General features: G+C 39.8%; 1 protein-coding gene across 4 annotated transcripts in view; it reads left to right on the forward strand.

Annotated features, from left to right (window-relative positions):
• The first annotated feature begins 1888 nt into the window (after nucleotides 1-1888).
• The window catches only part of CHRNA5 (cholinergic receptor nicotinic alpha 5 subunit), a 41844-nt gene continuing 26891 nt past the window's right edge, over nucleotides 1889-16841 (forward strand). Inside the window, exon 1 of one of the 4 annotated variants that reach the window (XM_014856442.3) lies at nucleotides 1889-2211. In XM_014856442.3, the coding sequence (XP_014711928.1) occupies nucleotides 2085-2211 (127 nt within the window). In that variant the 5' untranslated portion in view covers nucleotides 1889-2084. The remainder of the gene's footprint in view (nucleotides 2212-16841) is intronic. The other 3 variants (XM_014856439.3, XM_014856441.3, XM_044764013.2) reach the window with 3 other exon arrangements.

Here is a 16841-nt window from a genome sequence, read left to right on the forward strand (position 1 = left end):
AGCAGCAGTTTTCACTGTCATTTGATCAGCCAGCGTCTCCTAGGAGTATGAAGATGCCTGTTAGCAGAGTCAGGTGCAGCCAGCACATCCTGCAACTGAGAGTAATCGGTGTATCCTAGAAAAAACCATCCAAGATGCATATATTATATTCTATAATTATCTGCTTGGATTTTAAAGTGCCCAACAAATTACACATTTTGCCTTTCACTTAAAAACGGTAACAACAACCAGCAGTGTTTTTCACAGATTATGTAAATAACCGTTGTTCTCATGGTTGTGGGAGGTCTAGGAAATCCAGTTATGCTTACTGTGGCTGAGCTAGCAATCATTTAACTCTAGTTTTGCCACGACAGTGACCTTCAACTGTTATTCAACCACTCTCTTTCAAATCCCGTGGCTGTAAAAGTGGAATAACGCTTTACTTTCTCCAAGCACTGTTAGGGTGAATTCTCTAAGTGCCTATCTACCCCATAAATTATTATTATTATTTTTAAAGATTTTATTTTTTCATTTTTCTCAACAAAGCCCCCCGGTACATAGTTGTGTATTTTCAGTTGTGGGTCTTTCTAGTTGTGGCATGTGGGATGCCGCCTCAGCGTGGCTTGATGAGTGGTGCCATGTCCATGCCCAGGATTCCAACTGGTGAAATCCTGGGCCACCGAAGTGGAGCCCGAGAACTTAACCACTCGGCCACGGGGCCGGCCCCATAAATTCTTAGAGCAAAACAGAAATTTGCAGTGAAGGGACAAGATGTACTTTCTTTCCTTCCTGTGCAGAAGTGTAATTAATGATTAACCTAGGAAAAATGTAACTAAATCTTACCATTTAGATTCTTTGCAACCAGGTTTTGTTTTTAAACAGATTTTGCGTCTGGAGCCTGGAGTGAAATTCCTGCTCACAAGGAGTCATTAGAGGTGTCAACTCCGTAAAGGTTTCTGTGAAAAATCAGTGAAACGCTCTGCCATTGAAGTTTAAAGATAATTCGTCTGAATCTCTTCAGCTAAATGAAGCTTTATAATCAATTATGAACAGAGGGGATGAAATACAGGGTCTAGCGGGATTTGAGAGGGGATTCCAGTATCAATTAGTATCAGTTACCACTGGAGTTGCTAAGTGTGACAGATGGAGTCACTAATATTTACAAATGTTAATTGATGGTAACAGAGGGCACTGCCCACGTTTAAGGCAATTTCGTATCATTTCTGTGGATGGATTGAGTGAACATTAGAGCTGGACCTTCTGAGTCCTCTAGTTTATCTGCCTTAGTTTAAGGATGAAGAAACAGTCCCAGACGGAGGGTGACTTGCCCAGGGTCGCCTCGCTGGTCCACTACACAGGTCTCCTGTTGGGGATCACTTAGCCCCCACAACAGCCCCGTGACGCAGGCAAGCTGCAATTGGTACCTTTCTCGCCCCAGCGCCGCAGGCGAGAGCTTAGGAACAGGTACCCTCCCACCATTATGATGTTTCAGCCTCCTCTGCTTGTTTCCTTCGCAGCTCGTATCACAACTCGAAATAACTATGTTTACTAGTTTTCTGTCTGCTGGGAGCCACCTGTCCGTTTGGCTCCCCTCTTGGTGCTGGGCACAGAGCAGACATTAATTAATGGTAGTTCTCACAGGTATACGTTAGCCTCCGGCCCTGGGCCTCCAGGGACTCTGAGCTCCGGGGCGGCAACCTCCTCCTGTCGGGCGTGGAGGCGTGGCCAGGTTGGTGGGGCGGAGCCAGGTGTGGAAAAGGCGGAGCTAGAGGCAGACGGGATAGGGCGAGAGGCGGGGCCGAGGGGGAACCGACTGGGCGGAGCAGAGGCGGGGCTACGGCAGGTAGGGCGGGGCCAGGGGCAAGCGCGGCGGGAGGACAGGGCGGGGCCGGGCTCAGGGCACCTCCTCACGCGCGCCGAGCCCGCCCAAGCCCGCGCGGCTGAGGTGACTGCCCGGGCGGGAGCTGAGGCGCCGAGGGGCTCTTCTGCAGCGTCTGCTCTCCCTTGGCTCCGACCCACACTCCCCTCTCCATCCTCCTAAAGTCCGCGTTCCCCGCGCCGCCGTCGTGAGGCGGCTCCCTGCCTTCCCGCGCGGCTCCGGGGCGATGGCCGCGCGGGAGTCGGGGCCGGTGGTCCTCTTCCTCGCGCCCCGCCCGCTCCGCCTCCTCCTCCTTCTTCCGCTGGTCGCGGGGCGCTGGGGTCCGGCCGGCGCGGGGGGCGCTGCGCCCGGAGGTGAGCCTGGGCGGCGGGGGGGCTGTCCGGGGCCGCTGCGCTCCCGTGCCGGCAAAGCCGCGAGGCCACGGCCCGCGCGGAGAACCTTGGTGCGGTTAATTTTTTGTCCTGGGGGCTTGGAGTGAGGTTTCAGTTTAAATGCCCTGATGTGTTCATTTAAATGCAGAGAAAAGGCCACTTTGGTTTTTGTTCCATGACTCGCATCACTGGAGACTGCTGGGTGACTTAGTGTATACTTCGATCCGACTTTTTCGCTAAAAGATGCCGCTGTTACTGAGCAGGGCTTTCCTCGGTGGTTTCGGCTGGGCTGCCAGCATTGTCACTTTCTTCCCAGGCAAGTGGGAGGCTCCTGCGTTGAGCCCTAGGGGTTGAGACTGGGTCTGCCGCCGCGGGCTCGCTTCCTTCCGCCGCAGCGGTTGAGGATCTTTCCTCTCGCCCGAAGATGGGCTGTGTGAGTTGTAGAGAGCCAGCAGCCGTGCCTGGCTGCCGGCCTTTTTCCCGGGTCTGCTGTAGGTCAGGGTGTCTTGGACAGGAGTAGAAACCACAAAAGAAATATGCGTAGTACTTCTTCAAATTTCAAGTGCTTTAGAAAGTTTCAAAAAGAGGCAGTCCTCTCAGCCTTGAAGAAAAAGACTCCCATTTGTGGAGCACCTATGGTGTGATCTAGACAGAAAAGCTAAGAATCCTCTAAGCAAGAGTTGAAAGCCGAAGTTCGCTTCGTCAGTATTTCAGTTTTTGTCATGAGTTTCTTAAAAGGAGAAAACATGATTTGGATATAAGAAGACCCTTTTCTTGTCGTTCCTTCCTTAAGGTTTTTAAATTATGACTTCTGATCTAGGAAGTAATAATCTTGAAGACGAGAATTATTGATTGCAGGATGTATTGCTTAATGTAGACTGAAGAGAAATAATGAGGAGAGTGATTTCAACCAAGAAAGAGAATCCTGTGCAGAGAGAGTCATAGTTTAACAGAGAGAAAGGAATGTGATTTTGGAGCCGAACAAACCTGGGTTCAAATTATGACACTGATGTATCTCGACTTGGACAAGCGTGTCTCAGCTGTCATTCTTCTTTGAAAAAATGAGGATAATACTGCTTACCTCTGAGTCGTTTTCAGGATTAAGTAATATATATGAAATGCCAGGTGCTGTGCTGGACCTAGAAAACTGTAGTTCTCTTTTGGTGAAAGCGGGACTTTTTCCATCTGTTTCAATATAAAACATCACAGCCATGCGTTAAATAGTGTGGATGGTTTCTCTTCTGGCATGGTGTTGAGTGTTAAATCCAAAACAATTAGAGCTGAGTAATTCCTTCTTTCTGCCTCCACTCTGCTTAGTGAATACCTCTGTTATGATAACCATCTCGCTGAATTACATTTGTATTTTCTTTTCTCTTTGTCCCATAAGCTCCTTAGGAGAGCTCCTTAAAAACTGTGATCTTATCCTGTTTATTTTTGTATCTCTAAGACCTAGCTTATTGTAGGAGTCCAGTTAATGTTTGTGGATGCATGAATAGAACAGTAATATCTCTCTGGATATTAGTTCCCTCGTCTGTAAGATGAGAGATCATTAAAGGCTCCCCCTCCAGCTTTAAAATTCCAGGATTCTGTGTGCTCTTAGTAAGTGATCATTAGAAGAACAAAATGATATTGAATAGGTAATGGAACTGCACACTTGCTCCTAAATGTTGATATGCTTTTGTGTATAACTGTGTTTGAATGTAGGGTGGTTGAAAGTACTGTCTGGAGTCAGGAAACCTGCCACTGACTAGTTGTGTTTCCTGGAGCATATTGCTTGACCTTGCTCATCCTTTATTTCTCCCTCTTTAAAATGAGAGGGTGGTGATAGGTGGTTTTTAGGCTCTTTCAATCATAATTACTTTTACATTTACATTTTATTCTTTTCGTATTCATCTTAGAGTCTTACTAATAACTCTTCCGTAGGTTTTCTGTGAGCCGATCTCCAGGAAAAGAAAATGTTTAGTCTGCCTGCAGCCATATTTATTTGGCTGATGGAAGATCACAGAGCTGGAAAAGTGGCTCAAGAGGCAATTTTGTCTTTATTAAAAGATACATAATTAACTAGTACATTAAGATAATACAAGCCTTTTAAACTGACTTGTCCATGATTGGGACAGTGATTTATGGGAATTAGATAGTTATATTTCTTAGCCGTGTAGTTGTGTGACATTTTAAATGGTTGAAAGTTTATTTTTGGTATGTGTAGTGCTGAGTTCTGTTTCAAAGGCAAATAAAATAATTATTTCATAGAAAATGAGAGCTATGAAAGATTTTTTTTCATCTCACCTTTAGTCATTTTCAGAAGCTAACAGAAATACACACATAGTGGCTGTCATCTCTACTTTTGTTATGATTACATCCCAAAGAGTATCTAGATGCCTCATGTCTTTAGGTAAACATTTCACGCAAGTTAATTTAAAATTAAAAATTATTTTGGTTTCCTTGCAAATGCTAAATATGCTCTATGAGCCAGCACCTGGAAGATAGGGTTTTATTTGTCTTTGTATCTCCTGATATAGTAGCCTGCTGATGGAACTTTGAAAGTTTTTCATATTAGATTTAGCAAGTAATTTTTTATAATTAGGATATGAGTTTTTAGTACAGTAATTTCAATACAGAACATTTTTCTTCTAATAGCATTATTCTTGTCCCCTAAGAATTGGGATTAAATTTTTTTCAGATGTAATTTTAAGCTTAATATTAAATAAGCATGTGTTGACAATGAGAGTTGGTAAATATTGGAATAATTTTTGATAAAAGTTTACTTGTTTCTTTAGAAATCTACTTTCCAGAACAGCATAGGTAGAGTTTTATAATGATAATAGGATATAAGAGATTATTTTTAATGATTCTTTTTTGCTATATGACTAAAATTTTAATTTAAATGTTCTAGTTCCCTCTCAACAAAATGGGTATAGAAGGAATGTACCCCAACATAATAAAGGGCACGTATGACAAACCCACAGCCAACATCATGTTCAAGGATGAAAAGCTGAAAGCTTTTCCTCTAAGATAAGGAACAAGACAAGGATGCTCACTCTTGCCACTTTTATTCAACATAGTATTGGAAGTCTAATAACTAATAATGAGCTATCAGAAAGAGAAATTAAGAAAACAATACCATTTTCAGTTGCATCAAAAAGAATAAAATACCTAGGAATAAATTTAACCAAGGAGGTGAAAAACCTCTTCTCTGAAATCTATAAGACAGTGATGAAAGAAATTGAAGACAACAGCAATAAATGTAAAGATATTCAGTGCTCATGGATTGTAAGAATTAATATTGTTAAAATGTCCATACTGTACAAAGCACTCTACAGATTCAATGCAATCCCCATCAGCATGCCAAGGCATTTTTCACAGAACTAGAACAAACAATCTTAAAATTTGTATAGAACCACAAAAGACCCCAAATAGCCAAAGCTGTCTTGAGAAAGAAGAATGAAGCTGGAGGCGTCATGCTCCCTGATTTCAAACTATACTACAAAGCTATAGTCATCAAAACAGTATGTTACTGGCATGAAAACAGACAATGGAATAGAATAGAGAGCCCAGAAATAAATCCATGCATATGTGGTCAATTAAACTATGACAAAGGAGGCAAGAATATGTAATAGGGAAAAGACAGTCTCTTCAATAAGTAGTGGGAAAACTGGACTACTATCTTATGCCACAAAAATAAATTCAAAATGGGTTAAAGACTTGAATGTAAGACCTAAAACCGTAAAACTCCTAGAAGAAAATATAGGGAGTCAACTCTTTGACATCAATCTTAGCAATATTTTTTTGGACCAGTCTCCTCAGGCAAGGGCAACAAAAGGAAAAATAAACAAATGGGATTATAATTAAACTAAAAAGCCATTGCACAGTGAAGGAAACCATCAACAAAACAAAAAGGCAACCTATGAATGTGAGAGGATATTTGCAAATCATACATCTGATAAGGAGTTAATATCCAAAATATATGAAGTTACCCAACTTAATATATATATTTTAAAAAACCTGATTAAAAAATGGGCAAAGGGGTCCAGCCCAATGTCTGAGTGGTTAAGGTTGCGTGCTCTGCTTCAGTGGCCCAGGGTTTCGCTAGTTTGGATCCTGGGCACGGACCTACACACCGCTCATCAGGCCATGCTGAGGTGGCGTCCCACACGGCACAACTAGAAGGACCAGCTAGAATATACACCTATGTACCGGGGGGCTTTGGGGAGAAAGAAAAAAAAAGAAGATTGGCAACAGATGTTAGCTCAGGTGCCAATCTTTAAAAAAAAAATGAGCAGAGGACTTGAATAGACATTTTTCCAGAGAAGACAAAGAGATAGCCAACAGGCACATGAAAAGATCCTCAACATCACTAATCATCAGGGAAATGCAAATCAAAATCACAATGAGATACCACTTCACAACTGTCAGAATGGCTATTACCAAAAAGACAAAAAATAACATGTTGGTGAGGATGCAGAGAAAAGAGAACCCTTGTACACTGTATGTTGGAATGTAAATTGGTGCAGCCACTAATGACAACATATAGAGGTTCTTCAGAAAATTAAAAATTGAACTACCATATGATCCAGCAATTCCATTTCTGGGTATTTATCTGAAGAAAAAAATGCTAATTCGAAGAGATATATGCACCCCTATGTTCACTGCAGCATTATTCACAATAGCCAAAATATGGAAGCAACCTAAGTGCCCATCGACTGACGACTGGATAAAGAAGATGGGAGATACATATACACACGTGTATGTAATTCAGCCATTAAAATGGATGAAATCTTGCCATTTGTGACAACATGGATGGACCGAGAGGATGTTATGCTAAGTGAAGTAAGTCAGAGAAAGACAAATACTGTATGATTTCACTTATATGTGGACTCTGAAAAACAAAACAAATGAACAAGCAAAACATAACAGAATCATAGATACAGGAAACAAACTGGTGGTTACTCAAGAAGGGAGGGATTGGGAGGCAGGAAAAGTAGGTGAGGGGGATTAAGAGGTACACACTTCCATTTAGAAAACAAACAAGTCATGGGCATGTAATGTACAGAATAAGGAGTATAGTTAATAATATTGTAATAACTGTATGGTAACAGATGGTAACTAGACATCATGGTGATCATTTCATAATGTATATAAATATTGAATCACTATAATGGACACCTGAAAGTAATAGGATATTGTATGTCAGTTATGCTTCAATAAAAAACATAAATAAACATTCTGTTCACCTTTTGGGGAAGCATTATATTGTTTCTCCTAACTGTAATTCAATGACCTTGTACTCTTTTCTTCTAAAGTAAATAATATAGCCTTTTACCAGTAAAAATAGGAACTAAAAATGATATTTGAGTTCTGACAAAAAGGGCAGTATGAACTTTTGGTATTTTTATTTTACAATCTATGATGTATATATGGAGTTGGGCAAACCCATTTTTTCCTCTGGGTCAAGGTTTCTCAAGCTCTGACATTTGGGGCCAGATAATTCTTTGTTATGGGAGACTGTCCTGTGCCTTGTAGGTTGTTTGGCAGCATCCCTGGCCTCTAACCATGAGATGCCAGTAGCAGCCTCCAAAAAGTGTCCCCAGGGTCTGGCCCAGTGGCATAGTGGTTACGTTCGTGTCCTCTGCTTCACTGGCCTGGGGTTCGCCGGTTCAGATCCCAGGCATGGAACTACACACTGCTTACTAAGCCATGCTGTGGCAGCATCCCATGTATAAAATAGAGGAAGGTTGACACAGATGTTAGTTAGCACAGGGCCAATCTTCCTCACCAAAAAAAAAAAGAAAAAAAATGTCTTCAGATATTGTCAAAAGTGCCTTAGGGGACAAAATCGTTCCCCTCACTCCCCACTCCTTGAGAATCACTGCTCCAAGTCTTGTAGACCAAGGCTTCTCAAGCTTTAATGTGCACAGAAACCCCCTGAGGATATTATTAGAATGCAGATGCTGATTCTGTAGGTCAGAGGTGGGGCCTGAGATTCCGCATTTCTAACAAGCACCTACATGATGTGGATGTTGCTGGTCAGACTACCACGTTTTGGGTAACAAGCTTATAGACAGTTTTCCATTCATATCATTTGGGTGAATTCTCAAGAGGATCTGATGATGGTAATTATGGAAATAGTGAATTTATGATGAACTATAGCCCAAACAACAGAAGACCAATAGAAACTAAGAAAACAAGCACTATCCCACCATCCTAACAAATAGCAGCTGTCTTCTCTTTTCAGTATTTCCTTCCAGTCCTCCATATTTGTTCATAATTGGACAATTCTAAGGAGGAAATTTGCTAGAATCTTATCAAGGGCATACAGGCTATAGTGAACTGAGGCAACTTCATGTACCGTCAGATGTTTTAATTCATAACATTATAAATGTCCTAGCTCATAATATATAATATATATATATATATTGCCTGTTGAAAGGTTTATTGTATCAAATTAAGAGTGAAGTCTGCATTTGCTTGATCTGATGATGCTTAAACTTTTTTTTAAGCATCAAAGTTGTCTCCTCTCCTTGAGCACTATTGACTGGACTGAAATTTAACACTGCGTAAGGTCATTTTCTTACTGTAAGTGTTCTGAGAGTCAGGGCAAGATATTAAATTAGGTTTACTAAAGCATATCAGTTACGGAGAAATTTTATCCTATAATTCTGTAATAAAAATCAATAGAAAATATAATGAAAATCCTGGAGTGAAAAAAAAATAACCCTCTGCATTTCATCGGTAATACTTAAAATAATGGTTGGTAAGCATACTTGTCACATTGAAAATGTTGGATATGGCACACATTTTTTCTCATTTACAAAATGGTTGATTGTGTTCACTGCTTTATCTTCCTATTGCTTAAAATAGCTCTCCTAGGACTGCTGCAAAGAGGATTTTTTAAAAAAGGAATACAAGTCACTTTTTCTTAAAAGAAAGTACAAGGAGACTTAGAGGAGAGCATTAACTATTTTGGGAATGCCTTAATTATGAACTGGGGATATATAATATATAGCACTTCTACAAACATCTTTAGATGTATTTTTCATTCTTGTGGCAGCCTGTGAAGAAGAAAGGGGAGGCTATTGGCAGTACCCAGTAAAATTTAAAACGTGTACGTATACCCTTGACTCAGTAATGCCACTTCCAAGAGTCAGGGCCATAGAAATCCTAGTATAAGTGTCGAAAAATGGATGTGCAAGTATGTTAACTATAGTATTTTTCCATTGTAGCTTTGTTAGAAATAACTAAAAGTTGAAGAATATCTAAATGCCCATCAGTGGTGAAAGCTTAAATAAATTGTGATACACCCATAACTCAGACTGCTTTGCAGCTTATGAAGAAAGTGGAGATGGATAGATATATACTGACATATAGTACTGAATGAAAAAAGTAAGTCACAGAACTTAAAAAGAGGAAAACTCTTCCTCTGTGTGTGTATGTGTGTGTAAAAATACCTACACGTCAAACTTAACTGGTTACTCTTGGAGGAAGGGAGATGGGAAGGAGGAGAGGGAGAATTCCTACTCATTATCATGTAGTTCTGGTTTGAATCTTGACGATGATCATACATTACTTTTGTAATTAAAGTATTACAGCCATGCGTTGCATAATGATGTTTCAGTAAACAATTGATTGCATACACGACAGTGGTCCCATAAAATTACTACCATATACCTTAGGTGTGTAGTAGGCTATACCATCTAGGTTTGTATAAGTACACTCTATGATGTTCTCACAACGACAAATTTGCCTGATGATGCATTTCTCAGAACTGTCCCTTCGTTGAGATGCGTGACTATTTTGAGAAAAAAAAAAAAACACAAAACCTAGGTCCTAGTTCCACCTCTGCTAGTTACTAGCTCCTAATCTTAGACAGTGGTTCTCAACCAGGGGTAGTTTTGGACTGCTCCCCAACCCCAGGACCTTTGGCAATGTCTGGAGATACTTTTCGTTGTCACTTTGGGGGAAGGATGTATTTAGTGGGTAGAAGCCAGGGATGCTACCAAACATCGTATGGTGCACAGGACAGCCCTCAACAACAAAAAATTATCCAGCCCAAAATGTCAGTAGTGCTGAGTTGAGAAATCCTGTGTCAGAGTCCAGGGCTGCAGCTGTGTTCAAATATGCAGGTTGTGTACCTTGCAGTATCAGGGAATGTCTTTCACATTGTGGGGTATTCTCTGCAGACCCATGAACCTTTATAATTATGATATAATGAAAATAAATAAATATGCAAATTCTTACCTCAGGAAGGCAGGAACGAGAGTTTTCTGCTTTACACCTACCACCTAGCACAGAGGCTGGCACAGTCAGCAGCCACTTAACATTTGTTGAATGAATGAATGAATTTAACTAGTTATCACGTTAGACTCTAATATGCCCAGGCTGTAGCAGATGCTAAAGATTTAAGAATTTATGGAAGAAATTTTTTTTTTTAAAGATTGGCACCTGAGCTAACAACTGTTGCCAATCTTTTTCTTTTTTTTAAATTGTTTTTTCTCCCCAAATCCCTCCAGTACATAGTTGTATATTTTAGTTGTGACTCCTTCTAGTTGTGGCATGTGGGACGCCACCTCAACGTGGCTTGATGAGCAGTGCCATGTCCGTGCCCAGGATCCGAACTGGCGAAACCCCGGGCTACCAAAGTGGAGCACGTGAACTTAACCACTTGGCCACGGGGCTGGTTCCTATGGAAGAAATTTAAAATTATAGCAGTTATCTATTTATCTTTACCTGAGGATTGGCAAAAGACTACTAATATTCATATTTAGCTATAGAACACCTTGGTTGATTTTTTCCCAACACTTTTTAATAAGAAAATCATGTTTCTTCATGGAAGAATACCAGTAGAGGACACTATTGTGTCTTATCTTCCTAGAATTGGTGTTAAAAATCCTTAGTTATCTATTTTTTTGGCTACGTACTGAATTTAGTGGAGAAGACTATAAAAAACCATTTTAAACTACCTAGACACTACCCAACATAGTAAGATAATGGACTTTATTTCATTTTATCTGCATTTAACAGTGAGGCAGCTAAGTAGAAGTTGTCCTGTTTGTTAATGTTTTATAATGGAAAAATTCAAACATACACAAAAAATGTTCAAGTATAATGAATTGAAGAGTTCTTGGGGCTGGCCCCGAGGAGTAGTGGTTAAGTTTGGCGCACTTTGCTTCGATGGCCTTGGTTTGCAGGTCTACACCACTTGTCAGCCATGCTGTGGTAGCATCCCACACACAAAATAGAGGAAGACTGACACAGATGTTAGCTCAGGGAGAATCTTCCTCAGCCAAAAAAAAAGGAAAAAGAGTTCTTGCCATACACTTTTAACAATTATTGACATTTTGCTAACATATCCTTATTTATGTAACTTAGAAAATTGTGGCATATGAAGGTTAACAGCTAATTAGTGGTGCCAAGTATTCAAATTAAGGTTTTCAGCTTTGCAGTTCTGTGTCCTTTCTTATTCACCATACTAAAATTAAGGAGCAAGGTTACATTTCTTTGAAAATATATGTGGTTTCATTAAATGACTTGAAAGTGAAAGTTTTTGGTAAATCATTTTCCTAATTCTTTAAACTTGAGACAATGCTACAGTAATATTCCGAGTTAAAATTGAATTTGTAAAATCCAAATTTAAATTCTTCAGAGTATTAATGCCATTATCCATATTTATACGTGTTAGGTATTCAGTTTGGTGTTTCTCTTGTTGATTGTATTTTTAACTACTTCAGAAGAATTGCCCCATTAACTTCTTTTATTCTTATCCTATTTTTAGTGTGCTTCACTGGTTGGTTCCCCTTGTTTTTCTGAGATATGTGATTTATGTGCGATTGGTAGGTTGGTATTCTAATTATTATTATTAGCTTTAAAGGATATAGACTTTAGGAAAGCTTTTTACTGAACCATCCTTGCACTGCGTTGAGCGTGCCCAGTGCCACAGACATGTTCTTCCTCCGTGGTTGCATGGTTCCATTGCCAAGGGTAGTCTGTAGGGAGATGATCTTTGTTGGGCTATCAGGGAAGTTTTAGGTAGAAATCAGTACCTCTACACACAGTGACTTTTTATTGCAATATTTTTGTGTATTTGCCTTTTGAGGACCATCAGTTACCATTACTTTAACAATCATTTGTGGAAAAATAAGAATGACCCTGTGCTGGCACTTAAATGCACAATTTTATTTAATCCTCACAATAACCTTATTAGTAGCTACTGTTTCATACCAGTTTTACAGATGAAGAAACTGATATGCAAAGAAGTTAAGTAACTTGGTTTCAGGTCAGACAGTAAGTATTAGAGGCTAGATGGAACCCAACCTGTGCGACTTAAAATCCTGAGCTCTTAACCAGTATGTTATATTGCCTCTCTTTATGTTCAAATCTGAGTAAGACAAGGTCTCTAATCTCAAGAAGTAGAGTCTAGTGACTCGTAATCTTTAACAGCAAATTTGTGTAGCTCTTGTGACAGTTGCTTCACAACCAGTGATAAAATTCTGAATCATTAGAGATAAATGGGAATTGTCAGATGGTACTGGCTTATTAATTCATTCATATATTCATTCAACAAACTGAGCACCTACTATGTGCCAGTATGTTGTTAGGTGTTGGGGTTATAATGATGTATAAAACACAGTACCTGCTGCTATTAGTTTACACCATAGTGGAAAAGATAGACTTTAATCAATTACACCTAAGATTGTATAATTACACCCCAGATGAGGAACATGGTTCTATGCAGAGGAACCTAATGGAGGCTTTGGGACAGGAAAGTGTTCCTGAAGAAGTGATGCCTGAGTTGAGATCTGAAGGATGAGTGGGAATTAGATAGGTGAAGGGGGAGGGAGAGCAAGCATCTCAGGGAAGAAGAGCACTTAGAGGAGGGAATAGTGTGGTGTGTTTGAGAAGCTGGATTGTCAGTGTGGCTGGAGCAGAGAGCAAAGAGAAAAGCCACGCCAGAAGGGGCACACCAGACCCGGCAGCATTTAGTCTTAGGGATTTTGGTCAGTCTTGAATAATGAAAGCTACAGAAGGGTTTTAAGCAAGGGGGTAACATCAGATCTGTGTTTTGAAAAGATTGCTTGGGTATTTTCACAGAGAACCAATTGGAGGGGGGTTGAGAAGTGCATGGAGATCACATAGGGTAGTAGGCTTGCTCTAGTCCTGATGAGAGATAAGGTAGCTTGTACTAGGATAGTGGCAGTGGGGTGGTAAATGGATTTGAGAAATATTTAGGAAGTAAAGTCACCAGTTTCCTGGTGGATTGGATATGCGCTGAGTAAGAAGGTGGTGTGAAAGATGACTCTCAGGTTTTTAAATTGTTGAACGAAGGCAGATGATGGAACTACTCATCGTGATGGGGAATGCTGTCAGGGGACCATTTTGGGGAAGATCATGAACTTGGTTTTATACATGTTGCTTTGTGGTGCCTTAAGATGTCCTTATTTCATATAGATTAGAGAATTGTCATGTATGGAGGTTAACAGATAATTAGCGGTGCTGAATATTCAGATTAAGGTTTTGAGCTTTGCAGTGCTGTTTCCTTTGCTCTTCACCATACTAAAATTAAGGAGCAAGGTTACATCTATTTGAAACTATACATTTATTTGAAATCTCACGCCTTCCCCCTGGGGCTGTGAATCATCCATTTGTCCAGCGTATCTACACTGTACACGCCCTTCATTTAGTAGCCCTGTCTGTTACCAGATCAGCTGTCACAGTATCACAGTGCCCCTTATTTTACTTAATAATGACCCCAAAGCACAAGAGTAGTGATGCTGGCAATTCAGATATGCCAAAGAGAAGCCATAAAGTGCTTCCTTTAAATGAAAAGGTGAAAGTTTTCCACTTAATAAAGGAAGAAAAAAAATTGTATGGTGAGATTGCTAAGATCTACGTTACTTTTATTATGGTATATTGTTATAATTGTTCTATTTTATTATTAGTTATTGTTGTTAATCTCTTCCTGTGCCTAATTTGTAAATTAAGCTTTATCATAGGTGTGTGTGGATAGGAAAAAACACTATAAATAGGGTTCTGTACTGTCTGCAGTTTCAGACATCTGCTAGGGGGCTTGGAACATATCCCCACGGATAAGGGGGGACTACTGTATGTGGTTTCAGTAAATGACTTGAATATGAAATTATTTTTGTAAGTGGGAAATGGATATTCAGGTGTGGACTGGGAGGAGAGGTCTGCACTGGAGATACAAATCCCATAAAAACAATCTCTCTTTCCTTAAACTCCTTTTAGTTGTAGTACCCTTGGAAATGACCTATTGGGATGCTGTTATAAATAAATGGAGAGCTAGAGTAGAATTTCTAGGATCTCCATTGCTGAATGCAATTTTACAGCCTCCTGAAAAATTTCTAATTGTTGGATACCTTTAAAAAAATCCCTGCCAAAGTAAGGGCTAGATGTGCCTGTGCCAGTAGTTTCTGAAAGACTTGGCTTGATTTCTGTTTCTGAAAGTGTGTCTTGAAAACTAAAAGTATTCCTAAGGTCTGTCATGTGGTCAGCACTGGAATGGTATTTTTTGTGTACATTTTACAAACTTGAAATATAAGATTAATTATATTTTTTAAAGAAGCATCATTGTATTCTTAATGTTTGCATTTTTAAGGAATGTGTATGTAATAAATTGGTTGTCTTAGCTAACATGTTAATGGTGTAGAGTTTAGCTAGGCTTCACATAAAATTTAAGCTAATTCCCATTAGCTTACTTTCCTTGTAGTTACTATCATGTTGCATTATATCCTATTTTATAGAAAAGAATCAGTGGCTCAAAAATAGTGATAATAAATAATAATGTACAATTCAGAATTTTGCCATAAATGTAGTGTGCATATGGAGTATAAATCTGTTTGTTCTGGGACAAATCAATCTGCAAATATGGTGATTTCACATATACTACCCAAAAAGGAAGACAAAGCAATGAGTATCTGAAAATCTGATTTCACCCTATTAGTAATCCATTCCCAGGTACTCAGGGGTTATTTTATTGTGAAACTTTGTCAAATAATGGCAGCCCAGAAAGCATTTGGCCTCTCTGGTGAACGAATTATTTTCATAAATAAATGTAAAATCACACTTTACAATATAAAATTGATGAGTTTGTTGCTAAAGTCAGAGAAGAGACCAAGATCTCAGAGATATCATTCAGGGTAGAATGAGTTCTATGTGACAAAAGTGGATTTCAGGCCTGCTATTGGTAAGAAGCTTGTAAATCCAGGCACAAGTTATTCTGCTTGAAGAGAAAGCAGAAGTGACTATTTACAAAATTCCTTTATTAAATGACAGTGTTAGATATCACATGATATTAATAGCATGCTATGTGGAAGAGCTGTTACTCTCAGGTGTGTGTGTCCAGTATTTTGCTTTTTGGTTAGACGAAACCATCAATGCAGATCATGAATCACCTTCTGGTTTGTGCATGGTAGGTATGAGGGAGGTGTACCTGAAGCATTTTATTTTTATCACTGAGAACTCATGTTATAGAAGAAGAGATTTTAATTTTAGTTAGGATTATTTTGTGATCTCTGATTTAGACTGGAAATGTGTGTTGAGAACAACTCTGACAGAGCACCAACTCTGGGCAGGAGGGAAAGGGGTTGCTGTCCAAATAAGTGGTGTTGCACTGGAATGCCAGTCTACACGCTTTCATTCACAGTGAACAGCTGATGGGGAACAATGTGCTTCCTGATCTTGATTCACTGTTGAAGGAGATAGTAAGAAATTGTGAAGAAGATCGAATCACAGGCACCAAGTGTGTGTCTCAGCTTGATGTATGCAGAAATGGGCATTATATGTAAGCCCTTGCTTTTCCACATTGAGATATGCTGGCTGTCAAGGGGAAACGTGCACACACGAGTTCTTAAACTTCCTGACACCGATAATGCCATTTTTCTGATTTCAAATGTTCTCAAGTAGCCTAGCTCATTGATACAGTCATATCTTGAATAGCCAGAACTGATCACTTGAGGGGCAAAATATGATGATTTTTAGTTTTGAGGATATCAGTATGATGAGATAATACTTTGAAATATTAATGCCCCTTTTATGTTCATGATTTTTCCTTTTACCCTTTGGCATTTCTCCCTACCTGTTCAGGTGAGGTAGTTCTGTGCTCGTGCTTCAGAGAAGGAATGTGATGTGACAGCAGACAGTGGAGATAAGGAGTTCATTTTTGCCTTTTTAAGTTTCAAAGTGCTCTTTAGGTCCCTGTTTGAGTTGAATTTCCAGATCTACCAAGGCTTGCTGCATTTCCTAATACTTTATAGTTAGGAGTTGCAATTGTGGCAGCTTGAGATTTGTTTTTTGTTTTTGTTTTTTAAATTCTATTTTTTCCCCTTCTTTTTTCTCCCCAAATCCCCCCAGTACACAGTTGTATATTTTAAAGATTTTATTTTTTTCCTTTTTCTCCCTAAAGCTCCCGAGTACATAGTTGTATATTCTTCGTTGTGGGTCCTTCTAGTTGTGGCATGTGGGATGCTGCCTCAGCGTGGCTTGATCAGCAGAGCCATGTCCGTGCCCAGGATTCGAACCAACGAAACACTGGGCCGCCTGCAGCGGAGCGGGTGAACTTAACCGCTTGGCCACGGGGCCGGCCCCCACAGTTGTATATT

The sequence above is a fragment of the Equus asinus genome, chromosome 2 (genome assembly GCF_041296235.1).
Source record: "Equus asinus isolate D_3611 breed Donkey chromosome 2, EquAss-T2T_v2, whole genome shotgun sequence".
NCBI classification, from domain to species: domain Eukaryota; kingdom Metazoa; phylum Chordata; class Mammalia; order Perissodactyla; family Equidae; genus Equus; species Equus asinus.